Source organism: Conger conger, chromosome 19, assembly GCF_963514075.1.
Source record: "Conger conger chromosome 19, fConCon1.1, whole genome shotgun sequence".
Classification (NCBI taxonomy): domain Eukaryota; kingdom Metazoa; phylum Chordata; class Actinopteri; order Anguilliformes; family Congridae; genus Conger; species Conger conger.
The window spans coordinates 8,720,080-8,737,579 of NC_083778.1; the positions used below are offsets into that span (position 1 = coordinate 8,720,080).

At 54.1% G+C, this 17,500-nt stretch overlaps 1 protein-coding gene across 1 annotated transcript in view; it reads right to left on the reverse strand.

The window, feature by feature from the left end:
- Window positions 1-17,500, reverse strand: part of LOC133119323 (CUGBP Elav-like family member 2) — a 42,912-nt gene that overhangs the window by 16,480 nt on the left and 8,932 nt on the right. Inside the window, exons 2-3 of the mRNA XM_061229859.1 lie at window positions 4,262-4,455; window positions 1,160-1,242 (exon numbers count right to left, since the gene is read on the reverse strand). Of these exons, the coding sequence (XP_061085843.1) occupies window positions 1,160-1,242; window positions 4,262-4,455 (277 nt within the window). The remainder of the gene's footprint in view (window positions 1-1,159; window positions 1,243-4,261; window positions 4,456-17,500) is intronic.

The window sequence follows — 17,500 nt, forward strand, 5'->3', positions numbered from 1 at the left end:
TGCATGTTGTTTAGAGGCTACGTGTTAGCGTGATATCTGAATGCTTGCTGCAGGTTGTTTAAACGCTACGCGTTAGAGTGATATCTGAATGCTTGCTGTATGTTGTTTAAGCGCTATGCGTTAGCGTGATATCTGAATGCATGCTGTATGTTGTTTAAGCGCTACGCGTTAGCGTGATATCTGAATGCTTGCTGTATGTTGTTTAAGCGCTACGCGTTAGCGTGATATCTGAATGCTTGCTGTATGTTGTTTAAGCGCTACGCGTTAGCGTGATATCTGAATGCTTGCTGCATGTTGTTTAAGCGCTACGCGTTAGCGTGACATCAGAATGCTTGCTGCATGCTGTTTAAGCGCTATGCGTTAGCGTGGTATCTGAATGCTTGCTGTATGTTGTTTAAGCGCTACGCGTTAGCGTGGTATCTGAATGCTTGCTGTATGCTGTTTAAGCGCTACGCGTTAGCGTGATATCTGAATGCCTGCTGTATGACGTGTGCGCCGGGCGCTAAGCCGGATGCGCGGCGGGGGCCTTTCTCTCTAAGCCGCGAGTGTTTTCACGGACACAGTGGCCCCGGCGGCACCCAGCTGGGTCAGCTCTTGGGCTGAAAGCTTCGGCCAGGCCAGCAGAAACGCGCAACAAACGCGCAGGCCCGCGCGGCCTTTTGTCAAAGCTGCACACTCGCCAGTTCCACATTGTCGGGAGGTAAGCGGAGATTAGTTGTGTGCAGTGACCTGAGAGGGGGCGGGGTCACTGTGACGGGCAGGAGGGGGTGGGGGGGGCGGGGGTCACTGTGACGGGCAGGAGGGGGTGGGGGGGGCGGGGCCACAGAACGGATGTGCTGCAGCTGTTGCCGACGGAAACGCCCACCCTGTCCAACGTGGCTGCAACCGTGCGCGCACACACTCAGACACACAACTAAACACACAGGCACTCAAACAAACACTCAAACACAAGCACACACGTACACAAGCACACACGCGCACACACACACACACACACACACACACACACAGGCACTCAAACACAGGCACTCAAACACAGGCACTCAAACACAGGCACTCAAACACACACACTCAAACACAAAGACATACATACACAAGCACACACACACACACACACATCCACGTACTCCCTCCCTCACACTCACACACAGATACTCACCCCAGATAAGGTCTTAATGTTGTGCAATGCATTCTGGGCCTCCAGAGCTGCTTTTCTGGTATAAAACGTTACAAAACAGCACCCTGCAGGGAGAGAGAGAGGGGGGAGCCATGAGTCAGGGCGCCAGAGAGAGGGAGAGAGAGAGAGAGAGAGAGAGAGAGAGAGAGAGAGAGAGAGAGGGGGGGGGGGGGGGGGGGTGAGTCAGGGCGCCAGAGAGAGGGAGGGAGGGAGAGAGAGCGAGAGAGAAGAAACATGAAAGAAAGTCTCAAGGAACGGAACGAGACGGAGCGCCAACGATTCCGTACATCTTGTACTGAAAGCTGGCCGAAGAGCCAGGAGGAGGGGAGAGAAAAAGCGAAAGAGAGGGAGAGTGAGAGAGGGAGAGAAAGCGAGACAGTGGGGGAGAGAGAGAGAGAGAGAGAGAGACAGAGAGAGAGAGAGAGAGAGAGTGAAAAAGAGAGAGGCATGGAAAAACACAGGAGGGGAATGACAGCACGGGTCAAAGCAAGGGCAGGCGTGTCCACTCAGGAAGATTCACACAAAAAACAAAACCCAAAAAAAAAAAAAACCCAGATCCGAGAAACATTTTAATAATGTATAATTTAACAAGCCTAACAATGCCGCTTGCATAACAATGCGCAGAAGCACAATGCGAGAGAGGGGAGAGGAAAAGCAGGTTTGCCCGTATTCCTGTTAGAGTGCTGGGCATGATTACCCTGGGGCCATGACTAAGGCAGGACCAAACAGCCATTAGAATGAGGGATTATGGGATACGCTGGTCCCAGCTGCTTCCCCTCCCCCCCTCCCCCGCTCACTGAGATAGCGGAGCCGGCCCCATTTGAAGGCTTCTAAAAATACCGGGCCTCATTAAAGCGAAACAATGATTCAGAGCGCTAAAGATAAGTCGGGCCCCCCTCGTGCCTCTGGAGAGCGGGGCGTCTCGTGACGGGGCGTTGGGGGGGGGGGGGGGGACGTGAGGATGGAGCCGGGGGCCAGATCGACCAGGCGGACGCCCTGAAACCGGGGGGGGGGGGGGGTGTTGAGAAAAAGCGCTCCGGCGTTTTCGGCGCCGTCGTGAGGCGAACGGACTCGAGCGTCGGCGTGCGGCGCTTTGGCGGGCGAAACGGTTCCCTCGCCCCGGCGTTTCGCGGGGCTGAGGCGTCGCCCTGGGGAGCGCGGGCTAATCGGAGCGGGACAAACACTGGGGCCGTCCGTTTCCAGACGGGCTTTCCGGGGCTTAGCTCGCAGCTCCAAACCAGGGGGGGGGGGAAAAAATAAGACCGGAGCGTTTTTAAGCAGAAATCGATTCTCTTTGTTCCCTCCCCCTCCTCCTTCGACGAGTCTCCCGCAGACACGGCGTACAGACCCCGGCCTGGACTCCTCCGGTCGGGGATGAAAGGAGGAGCCCGGGGCTGTGTTCAGCCGCTGGACACAGCAGTCCCTTCAGGGGAGACCGAGCCTGGAGGACCCCCCCGGCCCATAATGCCGTGCGGGTCACACTCGACTCACGCGGGGTGGGGCTGGTCGGACGCATCGCCGCTGACCGTCCAATCACGGCGCGCTGCGCGCTCAATACACATCGGACTCTCGGATTTAACTATTGTGCACATCGCGGCTGCCCAACCCTGTTCCTGGAGATTCTCAATCCAACCCGAACAGAGCACACCCCATTCAACAACCGAAGATCTCGTTCAGCTGCTAGTTAGTCGACTCAGGTGTGCTTTGTTAGGGTTGGAGTGAGGACCTACAGGACGGTAGATCTCCAGGAACAGGGTTGGGCAGCCCGAGTGTACAGTATTGTGGATTTATTCAACATAAACTTGTGTTTTATTTGTTGGCTCTCCTTTCGATAGCGCTGGAGTGTTTCCACGCTCTGCTTTGATCTGCGCTGTGAAGCTCCTGTCAACGCGCCGGGGTCCAAAATTTCAGACGTCGCTGAACGCACGCGTTGACAGACGGACTGCGCGCCGTCGATGACCGACAGGGAGGATTCGGAATAAATTGGTGTATTTATTATCGAAGACGACGCACTAGGGACTGTGCCGTTTGCATCGGGACTCCCTGAGATTCAAGATGAAAGACTGAGGTGGTGTGGTCCTTGTGACCGTGAATGTTGCGCATGTTCGGTCGTTTCCAGAACGGCCGGGCCGTCGTCAAACCGGTCCCCGCCCGCCCTCGACGCACCGTTAGACGAAAGGCGAGGTAGCGCCCGGCAGCTAGCTAACGTTAGCAAGCTATCATTAGCAGGCTCGCAGGGAAGACGGGCTTGTTTAACGCTCATTTCCGACGACCGGCTGTAATCAGCCCGCGTTGAGTCACAGTCACTGTAATTAGCTCTGAGTAACAGTTGTTCTGCAACGGTTACCCCCAAGAACTGTAGGGAAGAGCAGACCACCTGTCGCCTGGCAACCGCTCCGGGGGAGGGGATAAAAAAACCACGGCATGACTAAGCGTGAAGCACAGGCATGCGGTACAAGTCGAAACGAGAATAAGCGTGTGGTCTGAACGTGCTGTGAAGACAGACGCGGGGCGAACGCGTAATGGTGTCGGAGTCAAATACTTCTGCGCTCAAACGATCAGCGATTACGCCAGAGAAGCTCGGTAAAGCGGAGGAGAGCAGCGTTTGAATCCGAAACGATGACGTATCGGCGCCGTGTCCCGTGCGTGGTACGCGGTATCCTCACGCCTTCAGGGGGTCAAAGGTCAGGGGGGGGGCGCTACCTTTTGCGCCGGGGCGGGTTCTGGCTCCGGTCTCAGAGGATGTTGATCTGGTACAGTTTGAGTGTGAGTGTGAGTGTGTGTGTGTGTGTGTGTGTGTGTGTGTGTGTGTGTGTGTGTGTGTGTGCGCCTTTACTCTGCGGTGGGTTCTAACTCCGGTCATGCCGGATGTTGATCTGGTACAGTGTGTGTGTGTGTGTGTGTGTGTGTGTGTGTGTGTGTGTGTGTGTACGTGTGTACGTGTGTGTGTGTGTGTGTGTGTGTGTGTGTGTGTGTGTGTGTGTGTGTACGTGTGTGTGTGTATGTGTGCGTGTGTGTGTGTTTGTGTGTGCGTGTGTGTGTGCGTGTGTGTGTGCGCGTGTGCGTGTGTGTGTGTACGTGTACCTTTGCTCTGCGGTGGGTTCTGACTCCGGTCACGCAGGATGTTGATCTGGTACACGGCTCCGTACGGCTCAAACAGCTCCTTCAGCTCCGTCTCCGACCAGGACCGCGGGATCTGACCCACGAACATCTTGATGGCGTCCGGGTCGGGCTGATCCACGTCTTCCAGAGATCCGTTCATCTTCCCACTGCCGTTACTGCGGAGAGAGAGGAAGGGAGGGGGGGGGGGGGGGGTCAGCCGCCAAGCACCGCATTTAGGTCACATTTTAAAAGGGTTCTGTAACCCAATCGCTCTGGAAGGCTCTAAAGGGCAGGCAAACTCATAAATCGAGCCAAACTACCGGGGGGGTGGGAGACGCCCCCTATCCGCTTTCAAACGGCGGGCGGCGTAGCTTCCAGAACCTTCCCGCACGAGGCTGGGCTGCGTTGCCATAGCGTCGGGTCGGGAACGCCGTCTCACCGCGTACGGTGGTGCAGATATTCCCACATGGGAACTTTAAACCTCTCGAATGTTAAGTAGTTTTTGGCGCCCGTGAAGTATTGGTTAATGTCTTCACTGCGCTGTTTTTCGCATTCATTTTAACATCTTAAAAACGACAGGGTGCGACGTGCGCAGAGCCGCTTTGTTTAAACAATTAACTCGATGGGATACAATACAGATCGCATTTGAGGTCTTTGATCGCGTTTCAAGTCGGCACATCCCGACGAGCACTGCCGTCTAACGTTACCGACTGGCCGTGAAACGATCGGCCGAATCAAGCGCCGCGTTCCACACAGCCGAGGCGACGTGGCGTTGATGACAACAGATCGCGAGCTCCCGAAAAAAAAAAAAAAAAAAAAAAAAAAAAAAAAAAAAGCACGCCTTAGCGCGACAGAACATTCCGTTCGTTTTCAATTATTCGATTACGACTGTCCCCGGAATAACCGTCGGCCTGCCAATGCCAATACCGTCACCCCTCCAGACAGTGTGTTCGCACGAAACACTGAAACCATTTCTTCATATAAACCGCACCCGATCGAAATTGCCTCTTGACGATTCGTCGCGGCAAATGTTTTATCGGACGGAAATCGACGCCCGCTTTCGAGACTTTGAAGTCGAGGACACAGATCCATCCATCCATCCATTATCTGAACCCGCTTATCCTGATCAGGGTCGCAGGGGGCTGGAGCCTATCCCAGCACACACCGGGCGAAAGGCAGGGACACACCCTGGACAGGTCGCCAGTCTATCTCAGGGCACACACACCATTCACTCACACACTCATACCTCCGGGCAATTTAGACTCTCCAATCAGTCTAACCTGCATGTCTTTGGACTGTGGGAGGAAACCGGAGTACCCGGAGGAAACCCACGCAGACACGGGGAGAACATGCAAACTCCGCACAGAGAGGCCCCGGCCGACGGGGATTCGAACCCAGGACCTCCATGCTGTGAGGCGGCAGTGCTACCCACTGCACCATCGAGGACACAGATCCCACAGCAAAAACAAAACCGGACCCCCAAAAAAAAAAAAAAAAATTAAATAAATATAAAAAAAAAAATAATAATAAAAAAAACACATTGCATCTTCCTGCAGGTGTTGAACTCGTCCGGCATCTGAATTCATTCTGATGCCGGACGCGTTCACGGGCCGCTGCACAAATATCGAAAAGTTGTTCGCCTGTCGACAATCCGGAGAGCTCTCGGCCGAGCCGGCGCGCGGAACGAATAAACCGCGTAGCCGGAGTCGCGTCAACTTCAGCCCGCTTTCCCTTCCACAAAATGGAGGCAACGAACCGAAACGCGACAGCTGTTTTACGCGTTAGTACCGGTTTATTACTTCCCGACAGGGGCTCCCATCCCCCACGCCGAAGCACGCTTTCTCCCTAAATCCCCAAGTTCACTCCCTCCCGCCCCCCCCCCCCAGATCAAAGGCGTCCGTAGTGGCCAGGTGTGCCGGTGATGTGTGCTTCCTGTTGACCTTCGCCCCCCCCGGGGCAGCTGCAGCCCAGCCTCAGGTCAAAGGTCACCGTTCGGCTATTCGTTACCGAGAGGCCAGGTTGAAATATTTCCGGCGCGCAAGAAGGTTGGGGAAACAGGCCCTGGAAGAAGGCTAAGTAGACGGCGACCGTACAAGAATGATATTCATGTACGCACGCTTTCCTGTATAGCATTCAACAGGATGGAGATGCCAACAGTACAGGGTCGTGTCGGCATTAGAAGAGCCAAAATGGCCGCCACTGCTTGCTCCGGTGAATGTGCTCACGCCGCCACCAGAAGTGGGTCAAAAATATAATAGTTTTGGATTCAAATCCTTTTCTATGCTTCGCGGCACTTGTCCCGCGAATTGGAACCTCTCAAAAAGTGCTTTCTGGTCTTGTTGGTCGCTCAATTGCGCCGGACCGCCTCGGTCGAGCGCAGAAAAGAGCTTGAATACAAAAAAACGATTACGAACAGACGTGCCGCCGATTTGGTACAATTACAGGCTCGTCTCACGCCGAAAGAGCGGCCTAATCACACTCATCTGCCACTGATCGTTTCCACCAGCCAAACTCGCAGGCGAAGCTGTTTAGCTCAATGGCTCTCCGGGCCTGTGCTACGGCACAGGCTGAAACATTCTGCTGCAGGAGATAAATTAGTTTCAACTTTCAGTTCACGAGCAGACATCTGTGCTCGTCCACTTCCATGTAAGAGACGACTTTTCCGTCGCCCGGTTCTACTTTCCAGCCAGGCGGCCAGCGGAATATCAGAGACTGATCTGAGCTCCAGAATTCCCCATACGGTGCGAATGCAATCACAGACAATAAACGCACAATACATATGGGCACACGCGCATCTTACACACACACACACACACACACCCCTTCGCCTGCGAACACACAGGCGTACAGACAGACAGACAGACAGACAGACACACACGTGCAGACAGACACACACGCGCAGACACACACACGCGCGCAGACACACACACACGCGCAGACACACACACACGCGCAGACACACACACACACACACACACACACACGACGTATTGTGCAGCTCCTCAGATGCAGTGAATTCTCCATCGATCCACGGCCCTGGGAACAGACCCCTGTATCTCAGTGTAGATCTCACAGCCGCAAAGGGGGGGGGGGGGGGGGGGGGAGAATCGATCCGCATGGAGTCTATCTTTCACAGCCCTGAGGCTCCCTGGCTGAGGCTCAGGAGACGGTCAGACACACCGAGCCCAGCACACGTCCGACCGCAACCGGGCCCTGCGTGCGTCAGGAAGCCGGAACGCAGGCGCTATGCGGGCGGAGAGTCCCGTCCGGACGCCAGGAGCAGGGGAGCGGGGCGAAGGCATCCGCAGCGCCGTTTCACACGGGCAGAAAGAGGGGTCGGGCTCCCGCCCCCCCCACGCCGGCTGCTCATAGGGGTTCGAGACCGACCGAGCACAGAGGGGTATTTGAATCCAAAATATTCGACCCAGGTACACAGAGTAACCGAGAGAGGCCCATCCCCTGGGACGCCCCGATGTTAGCATCGGGCCGACAGCGCTACGGTTAGCGCGGTGTTACAGAGCAGCCCGTTAACGCGGTGCCACACGCGCACACACCTTCTCCATTTTAAAATCAGCTGGAAGGTTCCGCCTGGTTCCGTTCCGAACCGGCTGCTGCCCTTTCTCAAAGCCAAGCACATATAAGCCCGTTGGCACGGCAACTGGGATCAGATCAATGGGCGGCTTCGGGAGAGACAAATCTCAAGATAGAAATACCGTGGGCAAGGACTGCTGTTAAACAATCACACTCATCACCACACACACACACACACACACACACACACACACACACACACACACACACACACACACACACACACACACACACACACACACACACACACCACACACACACACACACACACACACACACACACACACACACACACACACACACACACAAGCCTCACTGTAGCTGAAAAAAAGGAGCCAGGACATTGAGAGCATTTCATAGACACAGCAGACGAGCTCAGTCCAGCACAGAAAAAAAAAGTTTTTAAATCAAATACAATTACGCATCTGACCCAGGTCTGACGCCGATTTGGACAGCTTCATCACCAAGTTTGGCGGGTTATTGCTTCCAACGTGAAATTCTGACTTTCAAAACTGAGAAAATACTCCTAAACTATGAGATTCAGCACGTGATTAAAGAGACTAAGACCCACAGGAGGGTGGGGGCGGGGGGGATTCAGGTCACAGTACTAAAATACAACCGGCTTCTCCGTCTGGGCACATTTTAGGAAAACGCCCACCTCTCGGTTCTGGTAAAAGCAGCCTGGCGCACTCGAATCCTGACGCCGTGGGCTCATTTCACCCCGGTTACCGGCGGCTGCCTGGTTACCGCTGCCGGAAGCTTCCGCACCCCCGGAGCGAGCTCTCAGGCGGGGATGAGACGTGTCAGCCAGCAAGCGGTTAAAAGAGGAAAAGAATCCCTCCGGCATCGTGGTGGGGGGGGGAGACGGTACGGCGCGTCCGCCCCGAAACGCCGTGTTTCTGCTCTAGGGAACGGGCGGACCCGTCGCGGTGAAGAGCCGGAATCGGAACGAGGGGCCCTCGCCAGGGGCCGTTTTTTTAGGACGGACCTCACGGCGTTTCGCTCGTGTGACGTCGTGGTTTCCTCTCGGGTCCTAATCGCGCTCGTCCCCGTGTTCGATTCACGCTTTATTGCACGTCGCTCTGGATAAGAGCGTCTGCCGACTGCCTGTAAAGCAATGTGGGGCACAGCTGTGTGTGTGTGTGTGTGTGTGTGTGTGTGCGCGTGCGCGTGTGTGTGTGTGTCCTGAACGGGTCGTTCGGGGTGAAGTCAGACTCATCCAGCGTGTGTGTAATCAACAAAACCATTAAAACGCAGAGTCCATTAGCAGGTTATTGGGTTTCTAACGTGTGGCCTAGCGCCGCCTGTGTGAGCTGTGAGGTTGAGCCCGGCACGCACCGAACGTTCTCACAGCGTTGCCGCCATGTCGTGGCAATGTTACAACACTGAAAAAAACGTTCTGGTAACATTGCGAGAACCTTTTGTGCTAGCGGGGAGTCTAAAGTGTGGGCTACCGCATCACTTTCCCATGAAGTCACTCTGCTCGCGCTTCCAAAACCGGGATAATCCGGCATCAACCGGTTTAGATCCGGTGACTGGGAACATATGGCTCACTTCAGACCCAAGTCTCGCACAACAGCACTTCAATGGTGTTGTCGATGTTATATTATAATGTTGCCGCTGCCTTGCAGCAACATCGTGAGAACGTTCTGGGTTTCATACCAATGAGAGATGACTCCTGCTCAGTGGATGAACAAAAAAAACCAAAAAACATTCAAAGTTGCTGGAATGTTTTGTCAATGTGATAACACAGCCACTACACTGCACCACAAGTTAGTATGGGTAGCGCTTGCTGGGTTCCTGAAGGAAAGACCAGGGCAGATGCACCATGTTTCACCATAACCACCGGACCTGCTGTACGCACAGACAGACACAGACACAGACACAGACACAGACACAGACACAGACACAGACACAGACACAGACACAGACACAGGCATAACCGCTGGAGAGAAGATCAATTCACAAGTCCACCCGAAATCATACAGGGCTGCGGTGCTCAAGACCAACCTAGCCAATCCAACAGGAGGGTGCATTTGCATGAACGTACAATCGGAGGTACGACAGGGTGAGGCTGGGCGTGTGTGTGTGTGTGTGTGTGTGTGTGTGCGCATGCAAAGCAACAAGCAAAATATCGCTCTGTCTCCTCCATTATAGGTAGTCGCTATACAGAGAAGATTTGCGCTGGAGCAACTGACATGCAAACACGTATTCAGCATAGCTTGCTTGAACCCGACTCAAAGTAAACATGGCGACATGACTCGGGCAGTCAGAGCAGTCGTCTGGCAGTCGGAGGGTTTCCGGTTCGATCCCCCGCCCGGGCTGTGTCGAAGCGTCCCTGAGCAGGACGCCTAACCCCCAAATGCTCCTGATGAGCTGGTCGGCGCCTTGCATGGCAGCCAATCGCCGTCGGTGTGTGAGTGTGTGTATGAATGGGTGAATGAAAAGCATCAATTGTACAGCGCTTCGGATAAAGGCGCTATATAAATGCCAACCATTTACCATTTAAACCGGTCGATACTGAAGCTCTGTCCCGCCCCGTCCGGGAGAGCGGTGAGGTAATCGTTTCCCCCGGCCTAATTAGGCCTAATCGGCGGCCTATGGATTACCACGCCGACGGTTGTGCTCAAGGTTGAAGATGCGCGCGGAAACGCACAGACTGGGATGCGCTTAAGAGCCTGTTAAATCACGCAGGCCGCGGAAACACAACCTCAGACGCCGGAGAGAACCGCTGGCTCACGTATGCCGCGCGGAAACGTCTAAAACTCACTCGAGCCGCCACGGATAGCGCCGATGTAAATTGCCATCCTGTTAAACCGATTGGCCGTTCACGGGCGATCCGTTCGATAAACGTCTGCTGGAAATTGCGCATGTCGTTTAGCTATTCAGTGGGCATAGGCTGCTCATCGCCTGGGGCCTGCGCTAGCAGTGCACCGAAAGACATTGGAACCGCCAACACGTCAACGCCGCCTTATTTATTACAGGTGACATCGGTATCGCGAATTTCGACGACATCATCGCTTATTGCGTACCTTCGTCGTATTGAGCGGCCGGACACCACACCTTGCTCATATTTATGCGTTAATATGCGCTCACGTCTCCCCCCCCCCCCAAGGAGCAAGCAAGCTGAGAAGCGCGAGAGAGCGCTAACGCACCCCAATTAGCGCAGGCACTCCGCACTAATTCCTTCTTGCCACAAGAGCAAGAAATGCATTGTGGGAAATGATGTCAGGCAGGCGATGTGAGGAGAGGAGTTGACGGGAGAAAGAAAATAAATATACCACACCGCCCGTAATAAATAAATCTTACATCTGCGGACAAATGTGCATTTTCACTTGCGCTACGGTATGAATCATTACTCAAAAAGCGAAATATGGGGATCTGGCAGTTGCGAGGTGCAACAGCGATGCGGTCTCGGTGCAAAAGTATCAATAATCCATGAAGCACTGCAGGCGACCAGCGTGGACTGGGTGTAAACACACAGCCCTCCCCCCTGCTGAGAGGAAGAGAGGGAGAGGGAGAGAGGGGAAGGGAGGGCAATGTGGAGGAGAAGGAGAGCCCTCTCCTGTCTCCCACCACCATCTTTCTGATGACTGGCTCGAAACGGTGTCGGCATCCAGGCCTCTCACGAAGGCTCCGGCAGACCTTCCATTCATGCGCACGTCTGACTGATCACGAGGAGTGTTAGTTTACAGAACGCAAGTCATCCTTCACATGTTTACATCACACTGAGGGCGGCACAGTGAGTAGCCATTTTGATTGCTCAAGGTCAGAATTGTTTGGTTTACATGAAGTGGCCGAGAATGCCAGAGCGAGCGAGAGAGAGAGAATATTACATAAGAGCTGGCCCTAAAGAGGGACACATATTTGGGGAGGCCTACATGTCTGTATACGGTCTACATCCATGCTCAAGTGTTCAGTGATGCACGTTCTTTCCTCTGCTTTGGCAATTTAAGATGAGAGCACAGGAGAGAGAGAGAGAGAGAGGGAGGGAGGGAGAGCGACACAGAGAGAGAGAGAGAGAGAGAGAGAGAGAGAGAGAGAGAGAGAGAGAGAGAGAGAGAGAGAGAGAGAGAGAGAGAGAGAGAGAGAGAGAGAGAGAGAGAGAGAGAGAGAGAGAGAGAGAGAGAGCGACACAGAGAGAGAGAAGCAGAGGCAGGGCACAGAAAGGACAGCACCCACTCGCCCTGGGGCTCAGCGCCAACACTTGATTGGCTTCAGCAGTGACACGTGCTCACACCGATCAGCCTCATCTGGAACGCCGACAACCAGCCCACGCACACACCCCCCCCCCCCGCCTGACGTGGAAAAGCAGCCTTCTTCCGCAAAAACTGCAACCGATATAAACACGGAACCAGAGCAGAGGCCCACCGCAAGATCACCGTGGCGATACTGAAGTTCCACGGGAACTGAAAGCAGAATAAGAGCGGCTCCTGCTTTCGGTTTTTGTTTCAGTGAGAGGGACGAGGGTGCCATAGGCACGGAGGGTCGGTGGATTCGGCAGGGCCCCCTGATGACACGGGGGGGAAAGAGGGGCTACCCAATGAGCAGGACCCTGTCAGTCCACTGTCACACCGGAGTGTGAGAAGGTTTTAGTTTCTGATAAGACACGCACAAGCACAAGGGAGGGACGCGCGCACGCACACACGCACACACGAGGGAGGGACACGCACACGAGGGAGGGACGCACGCACAGACGCACAGAATGGCAACATCAACGCAGTGAAAGTGAAATTGAGCGAGAGCTGCACATTCCACACATGATCTCTGAGCGGGACGGCAGGGCCTGCCCTCCTCTCCCAGGGGAGCCGTTCTGCAGGGTTCAGTCAGGCGAGGCACTACTCACATGGGAAACAACAATACCACCCCTTCATCCCAGCTGCACGTACGGTCCCAGCTCTGACCACAACGCAACCACAAGACCAAAAACACTACGAGCAAAGCAGCTGTCACCATTAGATACAGAAACTGAATTGAAATCAACCTGCTCAACAAATTCTTGGTGCGCTGTCATTAACAATGAGTTTCAATGAGTAAGTAAAAACAAGCTGTGCTACTTCGACGTAGCTATGCTAGTTACTCACCTATTCCAGCGACTTAGCATTCCTATTTAAATCAGCCATGCTACTTCATTAGCCCTGCTAGTGACTTTGTAGCATAGGTAATTAACAAGGTATGCTGAGTGACTTTGCTCGACTAGGTTAACATGCTGGCCCGGTCATTCGGTCTCAGATTTTAGACGCGCACTCTCAAGCCCAGAGCCCTTTTCCAGCCAAATTACAAGGTGCCACACTTTTCTCTCGGAGAGAAACTTTTAAAAGCATGTGATTCACAGAGCTACTGCCCCCACAGAAAGGGATTAAAAAGGCCAGCCAATCGTAGGCTGGCGACCGGAACCCGGGTTGACCTTAGCGAGAGTCCGGTCATTCCGCTTTAAAAGCACGGTCTGAATAAAACCCCCCGCCTCCTAAACCCCGAAATGGCCGCCGGTGTTTCTGGGCCGAAAATGGAAGGGGGGGGGGGGGGGGGGGACTGCATAATTCATCGTTCGCAAAGGCGCCGGCGTTCACCGAAGACGCTGGAGGCCAGGTGCGGTCTCCGTGGCGGCGGGTGAAATTTACGAGCCGCGGCTTTCTCCCGACGTGTCGCAGGACAGCGGGGAGCCCCTTCCTCTCCGAACCAGCCCGAGGACCCCCTGCCCCCCGCCTCGGCCCGCCCGCAACTTCACCGCCGAAAACGTCTCCAGAAATACGGCCCTGAGCACACTGTTTGGCGATCGGGCTGCTGTGGAACGGCAGGACCTTAACACCCTCTGCCCTTACCCACACCCCCCAACCGTGAGCACTTCGCCCCTACCGGCCGATGAGAACCGGCACACTTTCAAATGTCGGTGCGAAGCTCTAGGACAGGCCGCTGATGCACACAGTCCCCCACGAGTATCGCGCCAAAGCAACCGGGCGTTGACGTTTTCCCCAGAATGTTCCAGAAGCTCGCGAAAAACCTCCAGCGGATACCGGTGGTGTTGCAGTTCATTAAACCTCTGGTGCCAAAAAGAGAATCCCCGCTGAGATACGCTCAAAATGTATAAACGCACACTGGGCAGCTCCCATAGGTACTGACATGGGTCTGTATATTATATTTGATATTTCAGTTACCAAACTTGGTCCAGAGGCTGAACTGCGCGCGCTAGTCCTCGTTCCAACTACGCCGGCAACCTCTGGATCCTAACGAGCTCCTAATTGCCCTTAATCCGAGACTTTTAACGTCTACCGAGGCCTGGATCTGCCCTCTCGGGACCGCAGTGTGTCAAACACCGAAGCGGCCTTGAATAAAAGCCCCATATTCACAGTCAGATCGACTAAACGGGCAATCGTCTCGGAAAGAGGCGACGTTTTCTCATCCATTCACCTAGGTCTGGGCCGGAGTTGCCGTTAGCGTGCCTACCTGGCGACTGGCGGGGGAAAAAAAACAAAAACACGCAGAAAAACAAACGTTCAAAGGCTGCGGCTGGCATCGAGCCAAACCAGCATTCCCTGAAGATAGATTTAAGGGGGGCGGTGGGGGGTGGGGGGAGGAAAGACATTAAGGAAGTTAAACGGGTTTTAAGTGAGCGTAATTGGCTAAGTGACTGACTGGCAGCAGTCACGGGAGCCCCCAGGACGGAGTCTGAGAAGGCCCTCCGGTCTTTACAGGAGGCCGCGTGACAGGGCAGCGCTTTTACGGGGGAACACCGCCGCGAAACGACACCAGCCTCGTTTAGCGGGTCGAAGCGTAACCGATTAGGTCTCTCTGAGCGACCGGCCGAAGCGGCTGAACGGATATGGGCAGTGAACGGCATCGGGGGGTTTGGTCTACCCCCTTCTCAATTTTTGACGACCACAACGGGCGGGTGATTTTCATTTGGATATAGCACTCCCACTCCCAACCCTGCTGCTCTTGGGTTTGGTTGGTTGGACTGACGGTATCGACAGATCTTGACATCGGCAACAAGCGCCAAAAAAAGCCGCCAAACCGAAGCCAAACCGAACATTCAATACACCAACACCGTCTCGGGAAAAACATGAACTTAAGTGCGTACTACAGCCAATTGCATTGCTGACTAGGTAGCAAGCCAATCAAACTGCCTGAAATTGGCCATCATCAACTTACTGAGGGGGACCACTTTCAGGCTAAAGTCTGACAGAAAAGGCAACTGAACAACATCAAACTAGAAGAACTGTCTCCAGGCAAAGGAGCAAAACCCAGTCTCAAGGTCTGCATTCAGTACAAGTGCGCAGCCCTATCACAGGAGTTCAACAGACACCCCCCCCCCGTAAACTGTAAGCACCCATCCATCATAGTCTTTAGTAACACGGGTACCTGGAGTAGTTCCGGGCAGTATCTCGGCACTTCCTACAGGTAGTCGGCCGGTTGAGAGCTCAGTGGAGGGCCACTCTTCTCTGTGTGAAATGAAAGGCCAGGGTCAAAGTGAAAGTAAAGGGCCCTTGTCGGGGCCCCCGCTGGGCGGTGTCAGTGTCTCGGAGATAAGAGGGGCGGGGGGGGCAGAGCGTCTGGGGTCGGGAAGCCCTGAAGGCACCGCTGCTGCCGAGGACAACGCGGCGAAGAGGGGAGTCTCACAATACGAGCAGCAGACCTGGGTCAGACACGCAGTGGTTTTGGATTCAAACGCTTCGCTGAGCTCGACTGAGCTCGGTCTGGTAATATTGGAGCCAACGAAACGCTGAAGAACTGCACACCGGGCCCCTCCTGGTCCTCTTGGTTTGTTCCAGGCAAGGTCAATCGAGCGCGGAAAAGCACTTGAATCCAAAACGAGTACGTACTTGTCCCAGCTCTGATGATAGGCTGGCCCGAATCGGCAGAAAAAGGAAAAACCTGTCGGCTAGAAGGAAAAAAAAAAAAAAATTCTTCCCCGATATAACAAGGTTTAAGTTCCGCGCAGTTAATTCCATGCAGCCATCAGCACTGGGTACATAAAGACTTTAGGCAGTGTCTGTGTGTGTGAGCGGTGGACCATAAGCAAGAACAAACATAATTGCAATTGAACAAGAACAGGGTCAAACAGTAGCTGCCATTTATCATTCAGGGGCAATAAATGAGGCGTACCTGTGGCTTAAAGCTACCTGGGAAATACCTGGAGCTTTCTGCGACCAGGGCCATGCTTGTACGTACCAAATAAAGCAATACTGAAATCAGAAATGGCAAATTTACAGAAATAAAACACCAGGGCGTAGAAAAGTTGCCTTTTTAGAATGTCATTTCAGCATTCCAAGTCAGTGTTCTAGAGCTCTGGAGGTCCATTGCTTCCAATTACCGGCGCCGATTGTGACATCAGCGTCAGAGTGTTCCGCCGAGAACGTCTGTGACCTCACAGCCCCTGAAAAGGATTAAGGAAGAGAAATCTCGCCGTCTCGGTCCGTCGAGTCACGGAAGGGCCCCGGCTTCCTCAAAGGAGGCGCGACTGGCACAAGGGTCCCGTCACCCGCAAGCGCACCAGCGCCTTCCAATTAGGGCCGCTATCAGCTAGCAGCCTGCGGCGGCAAGAACCCGGCACGGCAGCTGGGGGGAAAGGGGGGGGGGGTTTATCCCGCAGTCTGCCGGTTTGCAAGGCGTGATGGGACACTGTGCGAAATGCTGGAGTGTTTTTGTCCTAAATTATTCAGTGAATTCAGCGCAACGTCCAGGCCCTCTCAGCATAGCATAGCGCTTTTCTTAAAGGTACAATAGGTAAGATTTTTTTTTTGTAAATACATTGCCACAAGACCATTGTAAATCCCTTCCGATCATTGAAAAAGGCTCACTGACATGTTGACTCGCCCTCTACCTGTGTTTATAGTCCTTAAATTCGGCTTTGAAAAGATGCAGGGCCGGCGCTCTGTATCAAAACATCGTATAGCTGTTCAATAATTCAAGCTCATTGGTTGAAAATTGCCACAGCCAATGGTGTTTCAATGTCAGTGTGTTTACAGAGAAGGGGGAGGGATAAACAGTGTTGTGGTTTGAAGGCGTTTGTTGCTGCAATTCCTCTCCTGACCGTTAGAAGTCCGAAATTACCTACTGCACCTTTAAGTCTAAAGCGTAGCGTGTGCAAACGCTTTTCTCCCACGCTGGAAAAGGCCTGCTAAGCTAAGCGTTAGCCAGCGTGCTTATGGAGATGGGCAGGGGGTTAAACTCGGACATTGTCGTCGCCGTCTTTACGGACCTTGCAGCCTTTCTTTACCGAGGTTTCGCGGCTCGACAGCCAGACCTGCTTTCTACGCATCAGCGTTTCCCATTATTAACTTTGAACCGCACTTTCTGTCGTCAGGGTAACGGGGATGAGTACCACCGGCCCTGAAATCGTCGGGGGCCACCGGTCTCCGCGTCTCAGCTTCACCGCGCCCCGCCGGCCGGGAGTCTGGGTAATACACCGGGAAAAAAAAAGAGAGCAAACTGAATCGTTTTCAGCACAGACACCCGTACATAACACAGGTCAGTCCCCTTCAGAGAGCAGGAATTGCTCGACACTGGGAAAGAAATCATTGCAAACACCGGTGTCCCGGCCTTGCACAGAACGGGCCCCACTTCCGTTCCCCTCTCCCCTCCCCTCTCCATTACAAGGAATCCTCAGGCGTTTGTTCCCGGCTGAAGAGT